The sequence below is a fragment of the Delphinapterus leucas genome, chromosome 12 (assembly GCF_059928025.1).
Source record: "Delphinapterus leucas isolate spDelLeu-1000000601 "Yukka" chromosome 12, BTC_Dleu_Yukka2, whole genome shotgun sequence".
Lineage (NCBI taxonomy): Eukaryota > Metazoa > Chordata > Mammalia > Artiodactyla > Monodontidae > Delphinapterus > Delphinapterus leucas.
In genome coordinates, this window is record NC_143140.1 from 47,707,492 (window position 1) to 47,725,265 (window position 17,774).

General features: G+C 38.2%; 1 protein-coding gene across 2 annotated transcripts in view; it reads left to right on the top strand.

The window, feature by feature from the left end:
* The first annotated feature begins 7,333 nt into the window (after positions 1-7,333).
* CDC40 (cell division cycle 40) overlaps positions 7,334-17,774 on the top strand; it is a 54,726-nt gene continuing 44,285 nt past the window's right edge. Inside the window, exons 1-2 of one of the 2 annotated variants that reach the window (XM_089921933.1) lie at positions 7,476-7,555; positions 7,719-7,861. Coding sequence is in view for 1 of the 2 variants with exons in the window: in XM_022554267.2 (XP_022409975.1) it covers positions 7,367-7,555 (189 nt within the window). In the remaining variant the exon portion in view is untranslated. Of the gene's footprint in view, positions 7,556-7,718; positions 7,862-17,774 lie in introns of both variants that reach the window. The other variant, XM_022554267.2, reaches the window with a different exon arrangement.

Genomic DNA, 17,774 nt, shown 5'->3' on the forward strand with positions numbered 1-17,774 from the left:
AATAAAGCACTGCTGCCATCATCATCCAACAGGTGTCATCACACCCAACACCCACCTCCTTAGAATCACTTTAGAATCATTAATTTAAGGAGTGGTGGCTTGGCAGCATATGGTTATAGGAAAAAATGGGACTTTGAAATCTCTATTCAAGTTCCACCTCTACCATTTTTATTAGCGTTGTGACCTTGTACAAATTACTTAATCTAGGACTCAATTAGTTGGTTGCCAAGCACCAAAAATATCATTCCAACTAGTTTGTGTAACAAAGGACAACTTATAACAAAGATACTAGGGTGCCTCTTGCAACCCAATCTCAGGACCATGGACAAAGACACTTGAACACAGCCAAGACTCTGTATCTGCTTCTCTTCTTGTTCTTTCTTCAAGATGCCCCTGCTTATCTACTTCACAGGGCAAGAAACAAGGCCATTAACAGTTTCTCAGTGTTGTGTTTTATAGCTTCAGCCACTGGAGAGAAAACAAATTATTCCACCCTCTGGGCACTTAGGACCCAGGAAAAATTGAGTAGCCTGGCTCAGTGCGGGCGTCTAGAACTGGACCAATAAACTACAGAAATGGACAGAATTGTGATTGGCCTCCCTGGCCCCCTCTAAGCCATAGCGATCTTTTTAAAGGACAGACCTGATTCAGGATTAACCTGGTTAAAATTCCTCATGGCCTTCCCCAATACACTTAAAGTAGAAATCCATACCTCTCACTGAGCCAGAGCTAATGCACCTTACCTGGTCTGCCTCCCGTTTACCTCCAAAAGCCCTCCCGCCCACTACACAGCTCAGCTTCATCTACTCTGGCCTTTCTTTAGTCCATGAACCTGTCAAGCTCTTTCCCATCTCAAAAATTGTTTTCCACGCATTCTTTACCTTCTATTCTTTTTTCACATAGGTAATGTCCACCAATCTTTCCTCAAAGAAGCTGTCCCTGATTTCCAAGGTAAACTAGGTTACCTGTTCTTGTCCTTTAGAGTGCTCATCACTATTTCTAATGATAAATGTGTGCCTTTCTCTAGTATCAGTCTCTTACCGTGCTGCTTAAGAGAATCAAGACCTCTATTTTACTCTCTTTTCTGTATCTATCTAGCACCTAGTTGGCCCTCAATAATTATGTGCTGAATGAATAATTGGTTTAGCATGGGACAATCACCACGAGATTATGCAAATGCAGATGAAGGAGAGGTAGCAGGCAGGCAGAATTACTATTATCAAGTTATTAAAATGGCTGCTTCAGCAGTAAAGGGAAGAGAGTGGTGCCCAGAGAACCTGTGCTTCTGCTGAGCAGGATGAACTTGTTTAATTCAGTTAACCCCCTTCTTCCATAAAATCCTCATAAGACTATGACATCAAATAAGTAAGACAATAAATATAACAGTACCTATACGGTAGCTGGCATGCAGAGCAAGCATGCAATGGTACTTCTTTTCCACTTAGGAGACCATGTTACCCTGTTACCTGTTATTCTTGAATATTATTAACCTCCAAATAAGAAGTTAATTAAAAACCTACAAAATACTCCAGTGTATATGACAAACACAGCTGTGTTTCATAACCCCTTTTCTCACAGCATCTTGATCTTACCACCTTCCTAAGAGAATTATTTACCTGCTCTTCCGTCGTAATTATATCAGCTCAAACATCCATTTAACTTAAAGAACAAGTACTAGAAACACAAAAATGAATGAGGGCAAAACAAAACAACCAACCAAAACAACAACAACAAAACTGCCCTGTCCTCAAGGAGGACTTTCTCCCTGTCTCCCTCTGCCTCCAACCACCCCATCACCGTACTCTTGCCCGGCCCAAAGATCCACAGCACCCAAGGCAAGGCTGCCAGATTTAGCAAATAAAAATACAGGATACCCCGTACATTATCTGACAACCCTATTCTTAGGTCATATTCCAACTCTTTACCTTCATACACCCACTCCACAACTTTAGTTACAATATTTTTGCCTTCTAAAACAATTTCTCTGGAGATATCTTAATTCTGTTTCTTGGTGGTGCTGGGAGTTTAAAAAAAGAATAAAAACAAAAGCAAACAAAACAGCAACCGTAACAACAACAAAAATTCCTTTAAAAACCTAAAAAGTCTTGCTCCCACGAATAGGCATGTGAGAAAAAGAGTAAGGCTATAATCTTTCCAGAGGTAGATCCAGAAAGGAGAAATTTTCTGACAGGAAGTATATAAGCAGTCACATTAGAAAGGGAAAATGAACTCTCAGAAAAAAGGGTTACACTTAGCTCCGAAACGCCTTTGAATTTTATTTGTAACCAAAAGGAACCTCAGAGATCATCTACTTCAACCTTCTTAATTTATAAATGAGAAAACCAAAGACCTTAAGAGGTAAAATGACTTGTCCAACGTTACAAAACAGATCTTAGCTCCTTCCAATTTCTCATTCTCTGACCTCTTGCCCCAGATGATGTAAGGTTGCACCACTCACTGAACTGAGGAAAATCTTCCTCTTCATGTCCAGTGGGTGTCAGAGGACAAGTTCCTAATAACGTTGTTATGTCTAGCACAAGAGAAATGTATTCCTAGCATTTCAAGGTAGATTCTGAATTGATTTTCCCACAGAAAGATTATTGTACACATTATTTTCAATATAGGTATAGGTATTATACCTATAGGTATTTTCAATGTAATAGGTATTTTCAATATAGTATTTATATTAACTAATAATACAATTTTACAACTCTCTAATAGTCTACTCTTAAAATTCAAGTATATTATAGGTTAAATTTGGTGAGTTGTCTGCAAATCTAACCAAGCATATTGTTTCTGAGAACATAAGTTCCAAGTTCTAAACCATTTTACAAGTTTTAAAATATAATTAATCCTATTGTAAGTTAGGAACTACCACTACACAAAGATTCAAAATTATAAACTGAATGTGATAAACTAAAAACACAAGATTCTTCATTTTATAAAAAGCTCCACCCTAGAGGTCACTTATTCTTAAAATTAGGTACTCAGGCACATTTAGCACAGGATATACTCTACATACATTTTTTTATTAATATTTTACTGGAAAAATGAAATAAGTCAAAAAGAATCAAACATATATCTATACTCATCTAATTTAGGAAAAAAAACCTTTAATGTACATTTTCATGAAGTGACCTGTAAGAAATAAGAAGAAAATTATTATCATTTCATAAATGAAAGGTTGACAATGTATGCATTATACAGTATTTAGTGCTAGTTCAAAAAATGTGTGGCTAAAGGAATTATGCCTGAACAGGTAAATGAAGTTCAAAGAACTTCCAAATACATTTTTTTCTTTTCTCTTGAGATAAAGCTATAAGCTTTATGAATTAAAAATTTATTTGATAGAGCTTTTAAAAAATGTCTATATGGTACATTAAATCAATGGATAGTCTTCATTCATTCATTTTATTTGTCCAATAAAAAATTAAACCTATACTATTTGCTAAACACTATGCTAGCAATTTCAGATTTATGACAATAAGCACTGGGTCAGTTCCTGTCCTCAAGAAGCTTTGAAAAACCTTGAGTAAACTGTACTTATCCAAGTAATAATGACAGCTGAATTTTAGTTGGTCATTTAAGAAAACATTAAAAATGTCATCAAATTAATTCTCAAAAATAGAAACTATACAATAGTAACTTTAAAGACATTTTAATAGTCTTACTTATATGAAGTTTCCCCACAAAGTAACTAAAAGCACTGTTTTGGTAAAAGTAATAATAATATATTTTAATAGTTTTTGCTATGAAAATTAACAGTTAATCCCGCGATAATAAAATCAAAAGCTACTAGCTACTGTGATAATGAAAATCAAGCACTTGGAAATACCTTAAATTATTCTGACAATAAAGCAAAATGTATAATTAAATATAGTATTATATTTATACACCGTCTCTGAATATATAAATGGTTATTTACAAACCTGAATAATAAACAAAGTAGCTCCATATCACACCTCACAAATTATCAACGTATTTTCAATGTATTACAAAGTCAAAATATTATATTACACTACAAAAATCAATGTATTACAAATTCAAAATGTATTTTGAATTGTGTCATCTGCAAATTTTTCAATGAAAAAGGCCTTAATGTTTTCTGGAGATTTTCTTTTTCACAACTTTAATTCAATATTCTACTTGTTTACTACCAAGTCATATAACTTTTTCATGAATATTAACTATACCTATATTTACAACTACATACATGTATTAACCATAATACCTATTAAATTTTCAATTATTAAAAACTTGATAGATGAGAAACATTCTTCAATTTACAGCCATATGTCTCCAAAGCAAAATTCAATGTAAATCATCCATTCTAACATGCCACAGAAAATCCTAATGACATTTTTCACTGTATTTTACACTGAAATATTTTCATCGTTCATTAGCTAAAATATTTAAATTTTCTTTGAAAGCGTCATGAAAACATATTTACTTAATTTATGCATACTACTTAGTGGCATAAATGGGTTTATTTCCATTTACATATAAAGAAACCAAGACAAGGTGTCCATTTTGTAAACTGCAAGGTCATTTCCTAACAAGCAACTGATGCTACACCATCAAGTTATATTATATGTGCGCCACTTCCAAGTGCCATAAAACAATTACTGTATCTTAAAACAACTGCCTCTGCAATGTCTATGTGCAATTCCGTTTTACCAAGAGGGTTATGGCAACAATCTTAAACAAGAAAAGCTGGAAAGAGAGGATCACAAAAAGAAAAATAAAACACTTATTTTTGGTCGTGAATCGTTTATTTTTAAATAGTGGGATGTAAACAGTTTTTAACATAATAAATAACCAACAGTTGTTTCTTCCATGTTCAAAAAATATTTCATTTTTCAGGTAGATCGTGCAAAATTGTAGCCTACCCATCCTTGTAGACAGAAGTTGGAAAAATGAGAAGAAATTCTATAACAAGTAATTAAATACATATTGCAAAGAAAAGAACTGAATAAAAAGTAAAATTTAGATAAATTTAGGAAATGTTATGGCAGTTAAAACCCCATCTTAAATATTAAATGCTTCCTTTCTTTCAACCGAAGGCTAGAACTGGCAATCAAATACTCCGCTACTGAAAAACAAATACAAAACTTCCCTTATTCAAAACTTGAGAAATTTTATATCAAATATTGGACATTAAAAAATACACTTTTCCTAACAGAAACTTAGAGCATAAGGGAAAAAACTGTTCCTGAGAGTTCAAAGACTGAGACTGAATCTGTAATTATGATACAGTGCTATCAACAATTAGGAAAATGAAAGTTATCTCCTATACAAATTAAATTTAAAACATTAGACGGGCTGAATATCCAATAAATCAATTACATCAATTACCGGACAGGAATAAGACTTAGCTAATACGTGGATCTAACACCAACAACAAAAAAACAAAACAAAAAAACCTATATATAATCCTAGGCACACTTTACATAGAAAAGGACAGAATTAGACTGAGTCGTATTCAAGTATCTAGTCTATCTGGGGATTAGTTAATTAATCGGCTATAGGACAGGTTATGAATGTTCATGTCAGATGTGCTTTCTTTTCACCATTATTCCAGTTCATCATCCGCAAGTGCAAGAGAAGGCGTCAGAGTACCGAAGCTAGGGGGCATGCTACAGCAAGGGGAAAAGAAAAATGGGAAAGGTGCAATGGATGCTGCAGAGTTGAATAATTATCCGGGTGGCACAATGGGCGAGTCCTGCTGACATCGGAGCTGGGTGAGCAGCTCCCTAACTCTGCTCAAGGCACCCCCCTCCCCATAGCAGGCAGCGGAGGCTAGAACCGCGCTTGGCCTCCTCTTCTAGCGAAGAAAGAGATCCCCGCACTCGCTTTACCGTTGTCTCTTTAGACACAGACGCGCGGCGCAAAAACGCAAACGCACCAGCTGGCTTTACAGAGCCTCGGGCACGTTATCTCGAGCGGGGCTTCTCCGGCACCGGGTGCCGCAGCCTCCCCCAGAGCGAGGAGGCACAGAGGCAGGCCGCGGGGGCAGGGGCTCTCAGGCGGTGGCACCTAAGTAAGACCCGCAGTCTCCCCGCCTAGAGCAGCCTCGCGGCGGTCCCCGCAACCGAGCCCCAGGTGCGCCCGCCGGCCGCCGTGTCCCTGGGTACCCAGCCGGGCCGGCGGTCTGGCTGCCGAAGCTCTGGAAACCCGCGAATGGGGGTGGGGGCCGTCGCGGGGTAGGCGCGCCCATCCTCGCAACCTTTGCTGGGTTAGTGCTTCACGCACACCTCTCTCCGTTCTGGCCAGTGAGGAAGAGTTCCTCTCCTGGCACCCTGTCCCCCCAAAAAAAACAATTCCTAAGAGACTCGCGCTCACCGAGGAATCTTGAGGGGCTCTAGCCTTACCCCTTCTTCATGCTTCGGCGGTGGCCGCCGGTCCCTCTCAGCTCCAGGGACTCCACCTAGAGCCTCCAGGATTGTCAGGCTCCCCGGTGGAACCCGCTGTGGGCAGCGCCCGAGGCACCGGGCCACAAGGAACGCCGCCTGCGACGACCGCCGGTCACCGGACCCACCGTGTGCTCGACGCGCGAGCGAACAACACCGCGAGCCGCCGCCGCCGCCCCCCAGCTGCCCCCTCCCAGCGCGCGACTCTCCACAACCGGGCTCGAAGACCCGCGCCTGAAGCAGGGGGAACCGCAGGACTCTGGCCACCTAATCCCCCATCTTTCCCAAAAGGAGCTATTCCCCGCCAGTCAAGGTCCTCCCACTTATGATTCTCACTTTCCTCTTCAGCTCCCAGTGCCCAGGTGCATCTGTGGTGGGAAACTCAGCCCCCACCCACTCACCCATCAGTGGGGGAAATGAATATCTCTCTTCCCCCCCCCCCCTTTCCTGAGGCTTTATGGTATTGCCCAATCCTCAGTTTGGGGGAGGGGGACGGAGAGAACAGTGCTTGGCCAGGCAATGAGGAAAGAGGATAGCCAATTGAATGAACCTACCATTCAGGGGCGGGGTCAAAGGGGGGCCTGCCCACCCCGCCCCGCCCCCTTATCTAAACTACAGTTCCCATCGTGCCTCTCCCACTTCCCGCCGCACGGCACGCCGGAAGCGTAGCACTTCGAGGCCTCAAGGTATTTCGGAACTCGTAGTCTTTAATCTAGCCGCAAAGGTCCCGAACGTTATAAGCTATTATAATTCTATTTCCCTAAGTAAATGTTTCAAAATTCCAAGTCCTGTTGTTCTTATTCTAATACTAATTAATCTATTGTAATGATTGTTTTAAAATATAAACGATTTCATAGGAAAGGAGCTAAATAATGTGTGTCATGGCAATCTGTCAGGACCTGAAGCTACTCCTTCTTCCGCTAGGGCCTGGTCTCCGCAGAGTGTCTGTTGCCGTCATGTCGGCTGCAATCGAATCTCTGGCTGCTTCGTATGGTTCGGGTTCAGGGTCCGAATCGGACTCGGACAGTGAGGGTGGACGGTGTTCGCTGCCAGCCGCGGACTCCCTTATGCACTTGACTAAATCGTCTTCAGATAAGTCCTCTCTGGCAGTGGCGGTGGACTCCGCTCCGGAGGTGGCAGTTAAGGTAAGCGTTTTGGCCACTATTGCGGGGCTGGAATTGTCGGTTTCTGCTCCAGAATACGACAGTAACTTGTTAGGCCCCGGGTCACCTCGTCCTCAGTCCTGAAAGGTAAGTGGCTAACGCTTGGATCTCTTCTTCTCCCTACATGCATCCTCCTTGGGAGAAGCTGGGAACTGGAAGTTCAGGACAGCCCTGCACTCCCTGCTCTCGCCTCCCACCTTCAGAAAGCAAGCGGGAAGAGGGGGTGAAATTTGAATTTATGGATTAGGATGTGGCCTGGATGGAGTAGGTGTAACAACATAAACAAAGGTAAATAAGGACTTCCCAAACTAGAGTATGTGCCCACACTTGAAGTGAGCTGTGGCCTGGCTTTGTTTTGTTTTTGACGTCAGAACTAAATTCTGATCCCGGCTCCACCACTTGTTTGAACTTGGGCAAGTTGTACAACGTCCTCAGTTTCCTCACCTGTACAATGGAGATATAATTTTAAAAGGACCTATCTATATGAGAGGACTATTGTGACGATTAAATGAAATGATAAAAATAAAGCTTGCAGCAGAGATCCTGGTATCTAATAAAATTGCATATATAAGTCAAGACAGTGAGAAAAGGCCTTAGATTTAAGAAACAGTGTGCATGATCCCAATTGAGGAAAGTGCTAGAGGGAGAAATTGAGTTATATAGTTCCTTTAACAAATATTTATTGAACACATGTTACTTGCCAGGAACTGTTCTAAGGGCTGAAGACACAGAGGCAAACAAGCCAGACATCTTTGACATCATGATTGCGTACATTTTAGTGGAAGAGGCAGCCAATAAAATATGAGCAAATAAAGTGGTTACAGATTGGATTGAGTACTGTAAAGGAAAAAGAATTCTGTGAAATAGAGTTCAGTGATGAAGAATAAGCTAGGAGTATGACTTCTGTAGATTGGTCAGGGAAGTCCTCTTGCAAAAGCAGCTTTGAGGAACAGGAAAAAGCCAGCCAAGTGCACGATAAGGCAAGAGTTTCCCAGCAAAAGGAGACAGCAAGCCTTGAGATGGCAAAGAGCTTAGTGTGTTTGAAGAACTGAGGAAAGGTCTGTGTGTCTAGAGCTGGAGAAGAGCATCCACCAGTTGGTAGTAGAGACCCAGTAGAGCCCAATGGGAGTGATCAGGAGCTGAAGATGTGGTGACGGGAGGCAGTGTGCAAAAACTCCTTTGTATTTAAGATGTTTCCCAGTCTAGTGATAGTGATATACCTGAGTCTTTTACAGGCTTTTAGTGAGCTATTCATGGATTTTACTTTTTACTAATGAAAATCGAGTATGAAAGAATGCTTAGGATCCTCCTACTTTTATAACAAAACAAACTCCCCAAACTTATGCCCCTCCTCTAGCAGCCTCCTGAGTCTTCATTCTTTTCACAGCTCAGCTTTTTTGAGCTCTCTCACTTTATCTCATTTTCTCCTCAACTCAATGCAGCCTTGCCCTAGCCTCTTGGAAAACTTACTCTCCCCGAGTAATGTCACTGGCCTTCCAGTTGTCAAGTTCTGTCATCTGAGTTGAATATTTGCATCAAGTGACACTATTAAATAGTTCTTTTTTGAAACTTTCTCTCTTTTTGGCTTCCATGGGGCCATCCGCAGTCTTCTGATCCCCTGTTCTTCTGCCCTCCCTTTCAATATTAGTGTTTCCTGAGACTCTGTCCTTAGTCCCCCTTTGTACCCCTCATACTCTCCAGGCCTTCAACCTGCAGTGCTCCTGATGACTTACAGGTGAACACTGTGAAGTGGTTCGCACAGGCTCTGGAATCAAGACCGCCAGCATTCAAATCCTATGTCCAGCAGTTACCCAGATGGTGACCTTGGATAAATTAGGTACTCTGTGTCTAAGTTTTTTCTCATCTGTGAAGTAGGGATAACACTAGTAACTATCTCATGGAGTTCAAGACTTGTCATAAAGCATGTGCCAGGCACACTATCCTTATCCAATTCTAAACTCCTTGCTAGCTTCAGAACTATTGCCGTCTCTCCCAGGATAGCTCTCAGGCACCTCCAATCCAATGTGCTAAAAAATTGACATTTTCTTTCCCTCGGGATCTGCTTCACCTGTTTTTCCCATTTGGATTAATGACCCCACAACCCACCCATTAGTCCAAGCCAAGAACAGAGGGGTCTTCCTTTTCTCTTCCTTCTTCCTCAGCCCCTGAAGCTAGTTATTCAGCTGGTTCTAACATTTCTGCTCCATTAATTTCTCTCAAATCAACTCCTTCCTTTCCATTTTACATTTTACAGCCTTACTTCATATCTTCCTTACTTCTCTCAGGAGTCATTCTTGACTCTTCTTTCTTTCTGAACCCCTGCTAATTGGGTATCCTGTTCATTACCAGGACCCATTACCCAATAGTACCAATGATGTTTATCAAATCTCTCTTTCCTCCTGCCACTGTTCAGATTCTTATAATTTTTCTTCAAGACAATTATAATAACCTTCTAACTGGTCTTTCTACTTTCTCCATTCTTGTCTCCCAGTTCCATACCCACTTTTCCCTTCACAATGCACTCAGAGTGGTCTTTCTAAATTCCAGTGTTATCATATCACTTCCTTGCCCCAAGACATCCTATTGCCTGCTGGGTAATTTTTGAGTTCCTTATGAGACCTGCCATTCTCCCATGCTGAACTCTCTACAAAGCATCCAAAGCCTATTTTCTTTTTTTCTCTCAAGTTTTTGCCCACGCTAGTCTCTCTGCATGGAGATCCCTTGCCTCATGCCTCCCCTCATCCCACCCCCGAAAACTCTACTGTCCTTCAGTCTCAGTGCACATATTTCCTCTGTCTACCTTAGCCCCCTTTCCACACCTCAGTTATAGCACTTGCCACATTGCTGTGATTTGTTAATTTTTTTCTTTCCCCTGGACCAGACCCTGGCAACCAGAGATTGTTGTGTATATTTGTTTTCATGTCTTCAATGCCTAGTACACAAGATTAAGAGAAATACATTAGGTGAGAAAATGAATGAAAGAGTAAGTGAAAACCAAAGTCTTGAAAAAGCATGTATGTTGAGATTCAAGGTACATTGATTGGGTGGGATTGAGAGGAAGTCTCTAAAACTCAGTTCAATTACTTCAAGTTATAAGTAAGATAATCCAGGAGGAAAGACTGAATAGGTATCAGAGGTCTATTAGAAGCAGAGCTGGGGCTAAACCCCACAGTGATCTGGTTTCTATGATGAGAGAGTAAGGGATATTGATCATCGCTAGTTTGTTAATATGCTTTTTAAAAAGCTTATGCCCAGTAAATTTAATGACAGAAAAATGTCCAGGGGAGGAGATGTGAAGCATACAAATAAGTTCATCTGTATTTGTCAAATTGTATTGTGACTAATAGCAAGCATTCTGGCAAAGTATGAACTTATGTAATCCATATCACTGAACACTAATGAGATTTCACATACCTTATAGGTGATTTGATTTTATTTTTTGAAGTTACTGTTGGGTTGTCTTTTTCCTTTTGATCTGTAGGAGATCCTTATATATTCTGGATACTATCCCTTCGTCAATTATGTGTTGCAAATTTGTGGCTTGTTATGGATTGTGGTTTCTTTTCCTTGTTGGAGAAATTCTTCCTTTTCCCAAAGTCATAAAAATATCCTCCCATTTTGTCTTTTGAAAGCACTGTATATTTGCTTTTTCCATTTAAGTCATGACTCCACATGGAATTAAGTTTTGTGTATGGTGTGAACATTTTTAATAATATAGCTCGATCTTTGGTAGGGCTGTTCTACCTCCCCCACCCCCACCCCACCTCCATCCTTTTTTGTTGTTATTCAAGAATGTCTTGGCTATTCTTGTCCCCTGTAACTCTGTACATGGTTTAGAATTAACATGTAAATTCTGCTAACACCCAGGTGGGATTTTGTTTGGAGTTGGGTTGACTCCTAGATCAATTTGAAGACAGTGTTATATCTGTTCATTCATTTAGGTCTTCTTTAGGTTTTTAATTTCTTTGAAGTTTATAATTTTCTCTATCAGTATCTTGAACAGTTTTGTTGCAGATATTTCTAGGTGCATCTTAGTTTTATGCTATTATAATAATAAACTGTGTTATTTTTTCCATTATTTTTTTGACTGATCTTACTACTTAAATAATGGTATCAGCTGCAAACATGACAGTATTTTTTTCTTCCTTTCAGTCCTTTTTTCTTTTCTTTTTTTTTTCTTGCCTTGCCATGATTGCTAAGATCTCCAGAAAGATCAAAAATAAAAAGAGGGGAAAAGAATATATCAGGCAAATTCCAAGAAGAAGAAAATGGCATTGGTTGTATTAGGGTCAATAAAATAGACTTTACAACAGAAAAAGGATCACTTCATAATGATACAAGGTTCAGTTCACAAAGAGGTACATAACAATTTTAAATTTATATGCACCTAATAATGTAAGCACAAAATATTTAAGCAAAAGTTTTTATAACTACGAGAGAAACTGACAAATCTACAATTACAGCAGAAGATTTTAATATACCTCTTTCAATAATTGATAAAATAAGCAAAACAATATCAATGATGACACAGAAAATTCAAACAACGAAATTAGCAAACTGTATCTGAAGGGTATAAAGGACATGGCACTCAATGCAGAAAACTGTTTTCAAGCAGTAATAAAACATTTTTTAAAAACTGACCATATACTAGGCCAGGGATTGGCAAACTTTGGTAAAGGGCCAGATAGTAAATATTTGGGGCTGTGCAGGCCACATACAGTCTTTGTCACATCTTAATGTCTGTCTTTGCCTCTTTCTTTCTTTTTTTAAACAACCCTTTAAAATGTAAATATCTTACATTTACTTAGCTTGTTGGTACAAAAGCAGACTGTGGGCTGGACATGGCCCAATAATTGTAGTTTGCCAACCCCTGTACTAGTCCATAAAATAAATCTCAATACATTTTAAGTCATATAATCACATTCTCTGACCACAGTGCATCTAAGCTAATCAGTCACAAAAAGATAAACTATAAAATTCCCACATTTGAAAATTATAAATTGTACTCAGTAAACCATGGGCCAAATTTTTAAAAACTAGAAAATATTTTGAACAATAAGAAAACAATGCTCATCAGAACTTATGAGGTGCAGCCATAGTAATAATTTTTTTTTCAAGTATAGTGTTAAATACACATAACAGTATAGAAGAAATGAGCACAGAATATCTTTCCATTTTTTGTATCTTTTCAATTTTTTTCATGAGTATCTTATAGTTTTCAGTGTATGTATCTTTCACCTCCTTGTTTAAATTTGTTCCTAGATGTTTTATTGTTTTTCATGCTATTGTAAATTGGATTGTTTTCTTAATTTCTCTTTCTAGTGGTTCATTGTTAACATATAAAGCAACAGACTTTTGTATATTGATTTTGTACCCTGCAACTTTACTGAATTCATGTATTAGTTCTAATAGTTGTTTGGTGGAGTCTTTAGAGTTTTCTCTATATAAATGATGTCATCTGCCAGTAGTGACAGTTTTACTTCTTTTCCAATTTGGATGCTTTTTATTTCTTTTTCCTGCTTAAATTGCTCTGACTAGGACTTAACAATACTATGTTTAATAAAAGTGGTGAAAGTGGGCATCTTGTCTTGTTCCTGATCTTAAAGGAAAATTTTTCATCTTTTTGCCATTGAGTATGATGTTAGCTGTGGGTTTGTCATATATGGCATTTATTATGTCGAGGTACATTATGTCTATACCTGCTTTGTTGAGACTTTTTATAAGGAATGGGTATTGAATTCTGTCAGATGCCTTTTCTGTGTCTATTGTGATGATGTTTATTCTTTGTTAATGTGCTGTATCACGTTGATTAATTTGTAGATGTTGAACCATCTTTGCATCCCTGGAATAAATCCTACTTGATCGTGGTGTATGATCCTTTTATTGTATTGTTGAATTTGGTTTGCTGACATTTTGAGGATGTTTGCATTTAAGTTCTTCAGAAATATCGGCCTGTAATATCCCTTTTTTGTGGTATCCTTGTCTGGTTTTGGTATCAGGGTAATGCTGGTCTCATAAAATGAATTTGGGAGCATTCACTCTTCAATTTTTTGGAAGAGTTTGAGAAGGATAGGTGTGAAACGTTTCAATATTTGGTAGAATATTGAAGCCTTCTGGTCCTGGAGTTTTATTCTTTGGGAGTTTTTTGATTACTGATTCAGTCTCCTTACTAGTAATTGGTCAGTTCAGATTTCCATTTCTTCATGATTCAGTCTCGAAGATTGTATGTTTCTAGGAATTTATCCATTTCTTCTAGGTTGTCCAATTTGTTGGCATATAGGTTTCATAGTAGTATCTTATAATCCTTTGTACTTTGGTATCAGTTGTAACTTCTCTCTCGTTTCTGATCTTATTTATTTCATCCTCTGTTTTTTCTTAGTGAATCTAGGTAAAGGTTTATCAATTTTGTTTATCTTTTCAAAGAACCAGCTCTTGTCTTTTTCTTTCTGTTGTCTTTTTAGTCTATTTCATTTATTTCCACTCTGATCTTTATTATGTCCTTCCTTCTACCAACTTTGGGCTTCATTTGTTCTTCTTTCCTAGTTCCTTTATGTGTAAAGTTAGGTTGTTTATTTGAGGTTTTTCTTGTTTCTTGAGGTAATCCTATGTCTCTAACTTCCCTCTTAGAACTTCTTTTGCTGCATCTCATAGATTTTGGTATGTTGTATTTCCATTTTCATTTGTCTCAAGGTATTTTTCTTTTTAATTTCTATTTTGATTTCTTCATTGACCCATTGGTTGTTCAGTAGCGTATTGTTTAATCTCCACATATTTGTGGTTTTTCCAGTTTTCTTCTTTTAATTGATCTCTAGTTTCATACCATTGTGGTTGAAAAGATGCTTGATATGATTTCAGTCTTCTTAAGTGTACTGAGACTTATTTTGTGGCCTAACATCTGATCTATCCTGGAGAATGTTCTATGTGCATTTGAAAAGAATGTGTACTCTGCTGCTCTTGGATGGAATGTTCTGTATTTATCTATTAAGTCTATCTGGTATAATTATTGATTTTCTTTCTGGATGATCTATCCATTAATGTAAGTGGAATATTAAAGTCCTCTACTATTATTGTATTCCTGTCAATTTCTCCCTTTAGGTCTGTTAATACTTGCTTTATATGTTTAGGTGCTCCTGTGTTGGGTGCATAGATATTTACAAATGTTATACCTTTTTGCTGGATTGATCCCTTTATCATGATGTAATGTCCATCTTTGTCTTTTATTACAGTCTTTTTCCTCTGTATTTGTTAAGGGCCAAACTCAAAAGATATCTTTATAGAATTTCTATTTTTTTCCTCAGCCACTTAAACTCCCATTATAGAAAGTCTGTTCATTTCTATTTTTTGGCAAAAAACCTATAACATAAATTGATAGTTTGTAATAATGGTTGATATTTATGTCTTGTTTATAGTTTACAAAGTGCTTTCACATCCATTTTCTTATTTGTGTAACAGTAAGAAATGTGAAAAGGACTAAAAGGTAAATATTATATGATTTTATTTTCAAATTACTTTGAATCAACAAAAGGTAACATATTTAAACTTATTTGACCCATCGGGTACACTTTACTTACTGCACTTTAATTTTTATGGATAATTAAAGCTGAATAGAAATCCTTTGTAATTCTCTGGTAATTTCAATTGCATGCCTAATTGTTATTGAACTCCTCATGGGTATTAAAACAAGGTTGTGGTGTTGTCCAAGTTTTTCTAATTAAACGTAAAATTAATAACTCTTCATTTTCTGAGGAGTTGTCCAGTTTGTTCTATAATTTTAGCAGGAGCCAGAGATGGGGACCTAGTTATACTTTTATTAGTTGCCACATTGCTTTTTAAGAGTAGTTCTTTTAAAATTGTATTTTGCATTTAAAACTTGATGTCTTGTGGTACTCTGTTCAAAATCATTCAAATTCAGAGTATTTAAAATACCCTTAATCAGAAAGATCTGGTAAACCATATTATAAAGTGGTTCTAACAACTGTATTCTAAAAAAGCCATTGGGGACGTATGAACACGGCTAAGCCTCTTGTTATTATAAGCAGTTTATCCTTATAAAAGAGAGAAAAGCATTTAATTTAGTTTTTATGCAGTTTAACTTTGTGGTACTTGGTTTTGCTACTGAGCCCTAGGTAGATATTCTCTCTAATCAATGAAGATTGGGGTATGCTTTCTAGGGTAATATAGGTGGCCCAGCATTTGAACCCCCTTCCTTAATAGTTTTAATGTAAACAGCATCCTTCCCTGCCTCCTACCTTCAGAAGCTGGAAACCCAGATTCTATCCTCCCAACTCCCTTTCAGCTAAGGTTTAGGACTATAATTTGGGCTCTCAGGCAGATGCACCCACCTAAATTCTAGTCTAAAGCTAATCCACAAAGAAGCAAAGAAAAAGAATATTTTAAGTGGCAGTGATGACTCCCAACACTAAAAGATTAAAAGAAAATTAAAAAATCATCTATGATCTTTGCTAGCTTCAGATCTATCATCATCTACTCCCAACATCTCCCACCAACTCCAAAAATCTATCACCCTTCACCCATTCTTGTCTTTGTAATCTCTGTTTCATCTCAGGGAGGATTCTCCTTCTCTTTTCAGAGGCTAGTTGGTTGTATCCTGGATTATCTCCCCTCTCACCTCTTCCAGAATGACCATATCTTTTTGATCATTCCCTCATTCTTATCGTATGTTTCTCCCTACTTGCTCCTTTCCTGTAGCTTATGATTGACTAAATCTTTGGCTTAGCCTTTTCTTTAAAAAGGAAAAAAGTAAACTGAATTTTACCCTGAAAATCCTTCAATCTGGTACCCCATCTCTTCTTCTTTACTGCCAGATGTCTTGAAAGAGCAAAAATATTGATGTCTTTTTTTTTTCTAAATCCTCGGTTATACCTCTGCCCCTTGCAACTGGCTCTCCATACTTCACCCCGCTACCAAAATTGCTCTGGCAAAGGTTTTCTGTGACATAATTGCCAATTTCAGTGATCTTTGGTCAGCCTTCATCCTCTTTAATTTCTCTAGGAATTTGACATATCTTTCTTCAGTTTAATTTAACAAATATTTATTGAACATGCGCTTCATGCCCTGCATTCTACTGGGCAGTAAGACTATAAAATATAAGTAAAAGTCATGTGCAACAAATAATGTATCACAAGGGCTATTAGGAGTTATGTGTAACATCTCTTAGGACTGTGGATGAAAAAGCATTTTTCCTGAGCCAAGAGGAGGGGCGGTATCAGGGAAAAGAAGAAGATGACATATTATAAGATAGCAAAGGGAAATGCATAAGGAACACAGTAACATTGCCAACAACACAGGAAGCATGAAAGTGCTTGATATTTTAAAAAGTCAGCAATTAGTCTAATATGGCAAAAATTGGGGTACGTTAAACCAGATAAGGATATACTATAATAGACCAGGCAAGATATGAAGTCTGAACTAGGATGGTGGAGAAGGGAAGGTGGGAGGAGGGTTGCTAGAGAAATATTTTAGGGGTAGAATCAGTAAGACTCAGTGCCTAATTTGTTCGTGTGTGACAGTGGAGTCATGGGGAAATGGTATCTTGTGTTTTGGACATACCAAGGTGTTTGATGCTGTGGAATATCCATATAATGAAGTTCAGTAGGCCGTTAGATATGTGGATACAGAGGCTAGGTATGGTCAAGGCTGCAGATAAAAATTTGGGCTGGAAATTGAAGTCAAGAGATAAGATAAAGATGTGGACAAATTTGAAACAAGAGAGGAAGGAAGTTTAAGAGAGTCAGACCTGAAGGACTCTGTCTTTGTAAAGTAGAGAAACTAAGTCACCTGCTTTGGTGGGGGGTGTTTTAATAGTGACAGAATTTTGGAACAATAACTGTGTGCCTATAGTATTACTTTTCCTGTCAGTTTTCTATCTTTGGTCATTACCTGGTCTAACTCTACGAGATCTTCATTTGTCAGTGGCATTGCTTCTTCTCCAGCATCACTGTCAACTTCATGCTTTTCTACCTGTTTTGCAAAATTTGCGATGTTACTTTGCATTATCTTTGCATTATGTTTACAGATATATCCTACATCCGCAAGTGGCCAACAAAGATGGTGACATGATAGGAATAGTTCTAGGGGGTTAAGGCCACATTCGTGCATACAAAATCCAACTTCTGTAGCTTTTTTTTTTTTTTAACATCTTTATTGGAGTATAATTGCTTTACAATGTTGTGTTACTTTC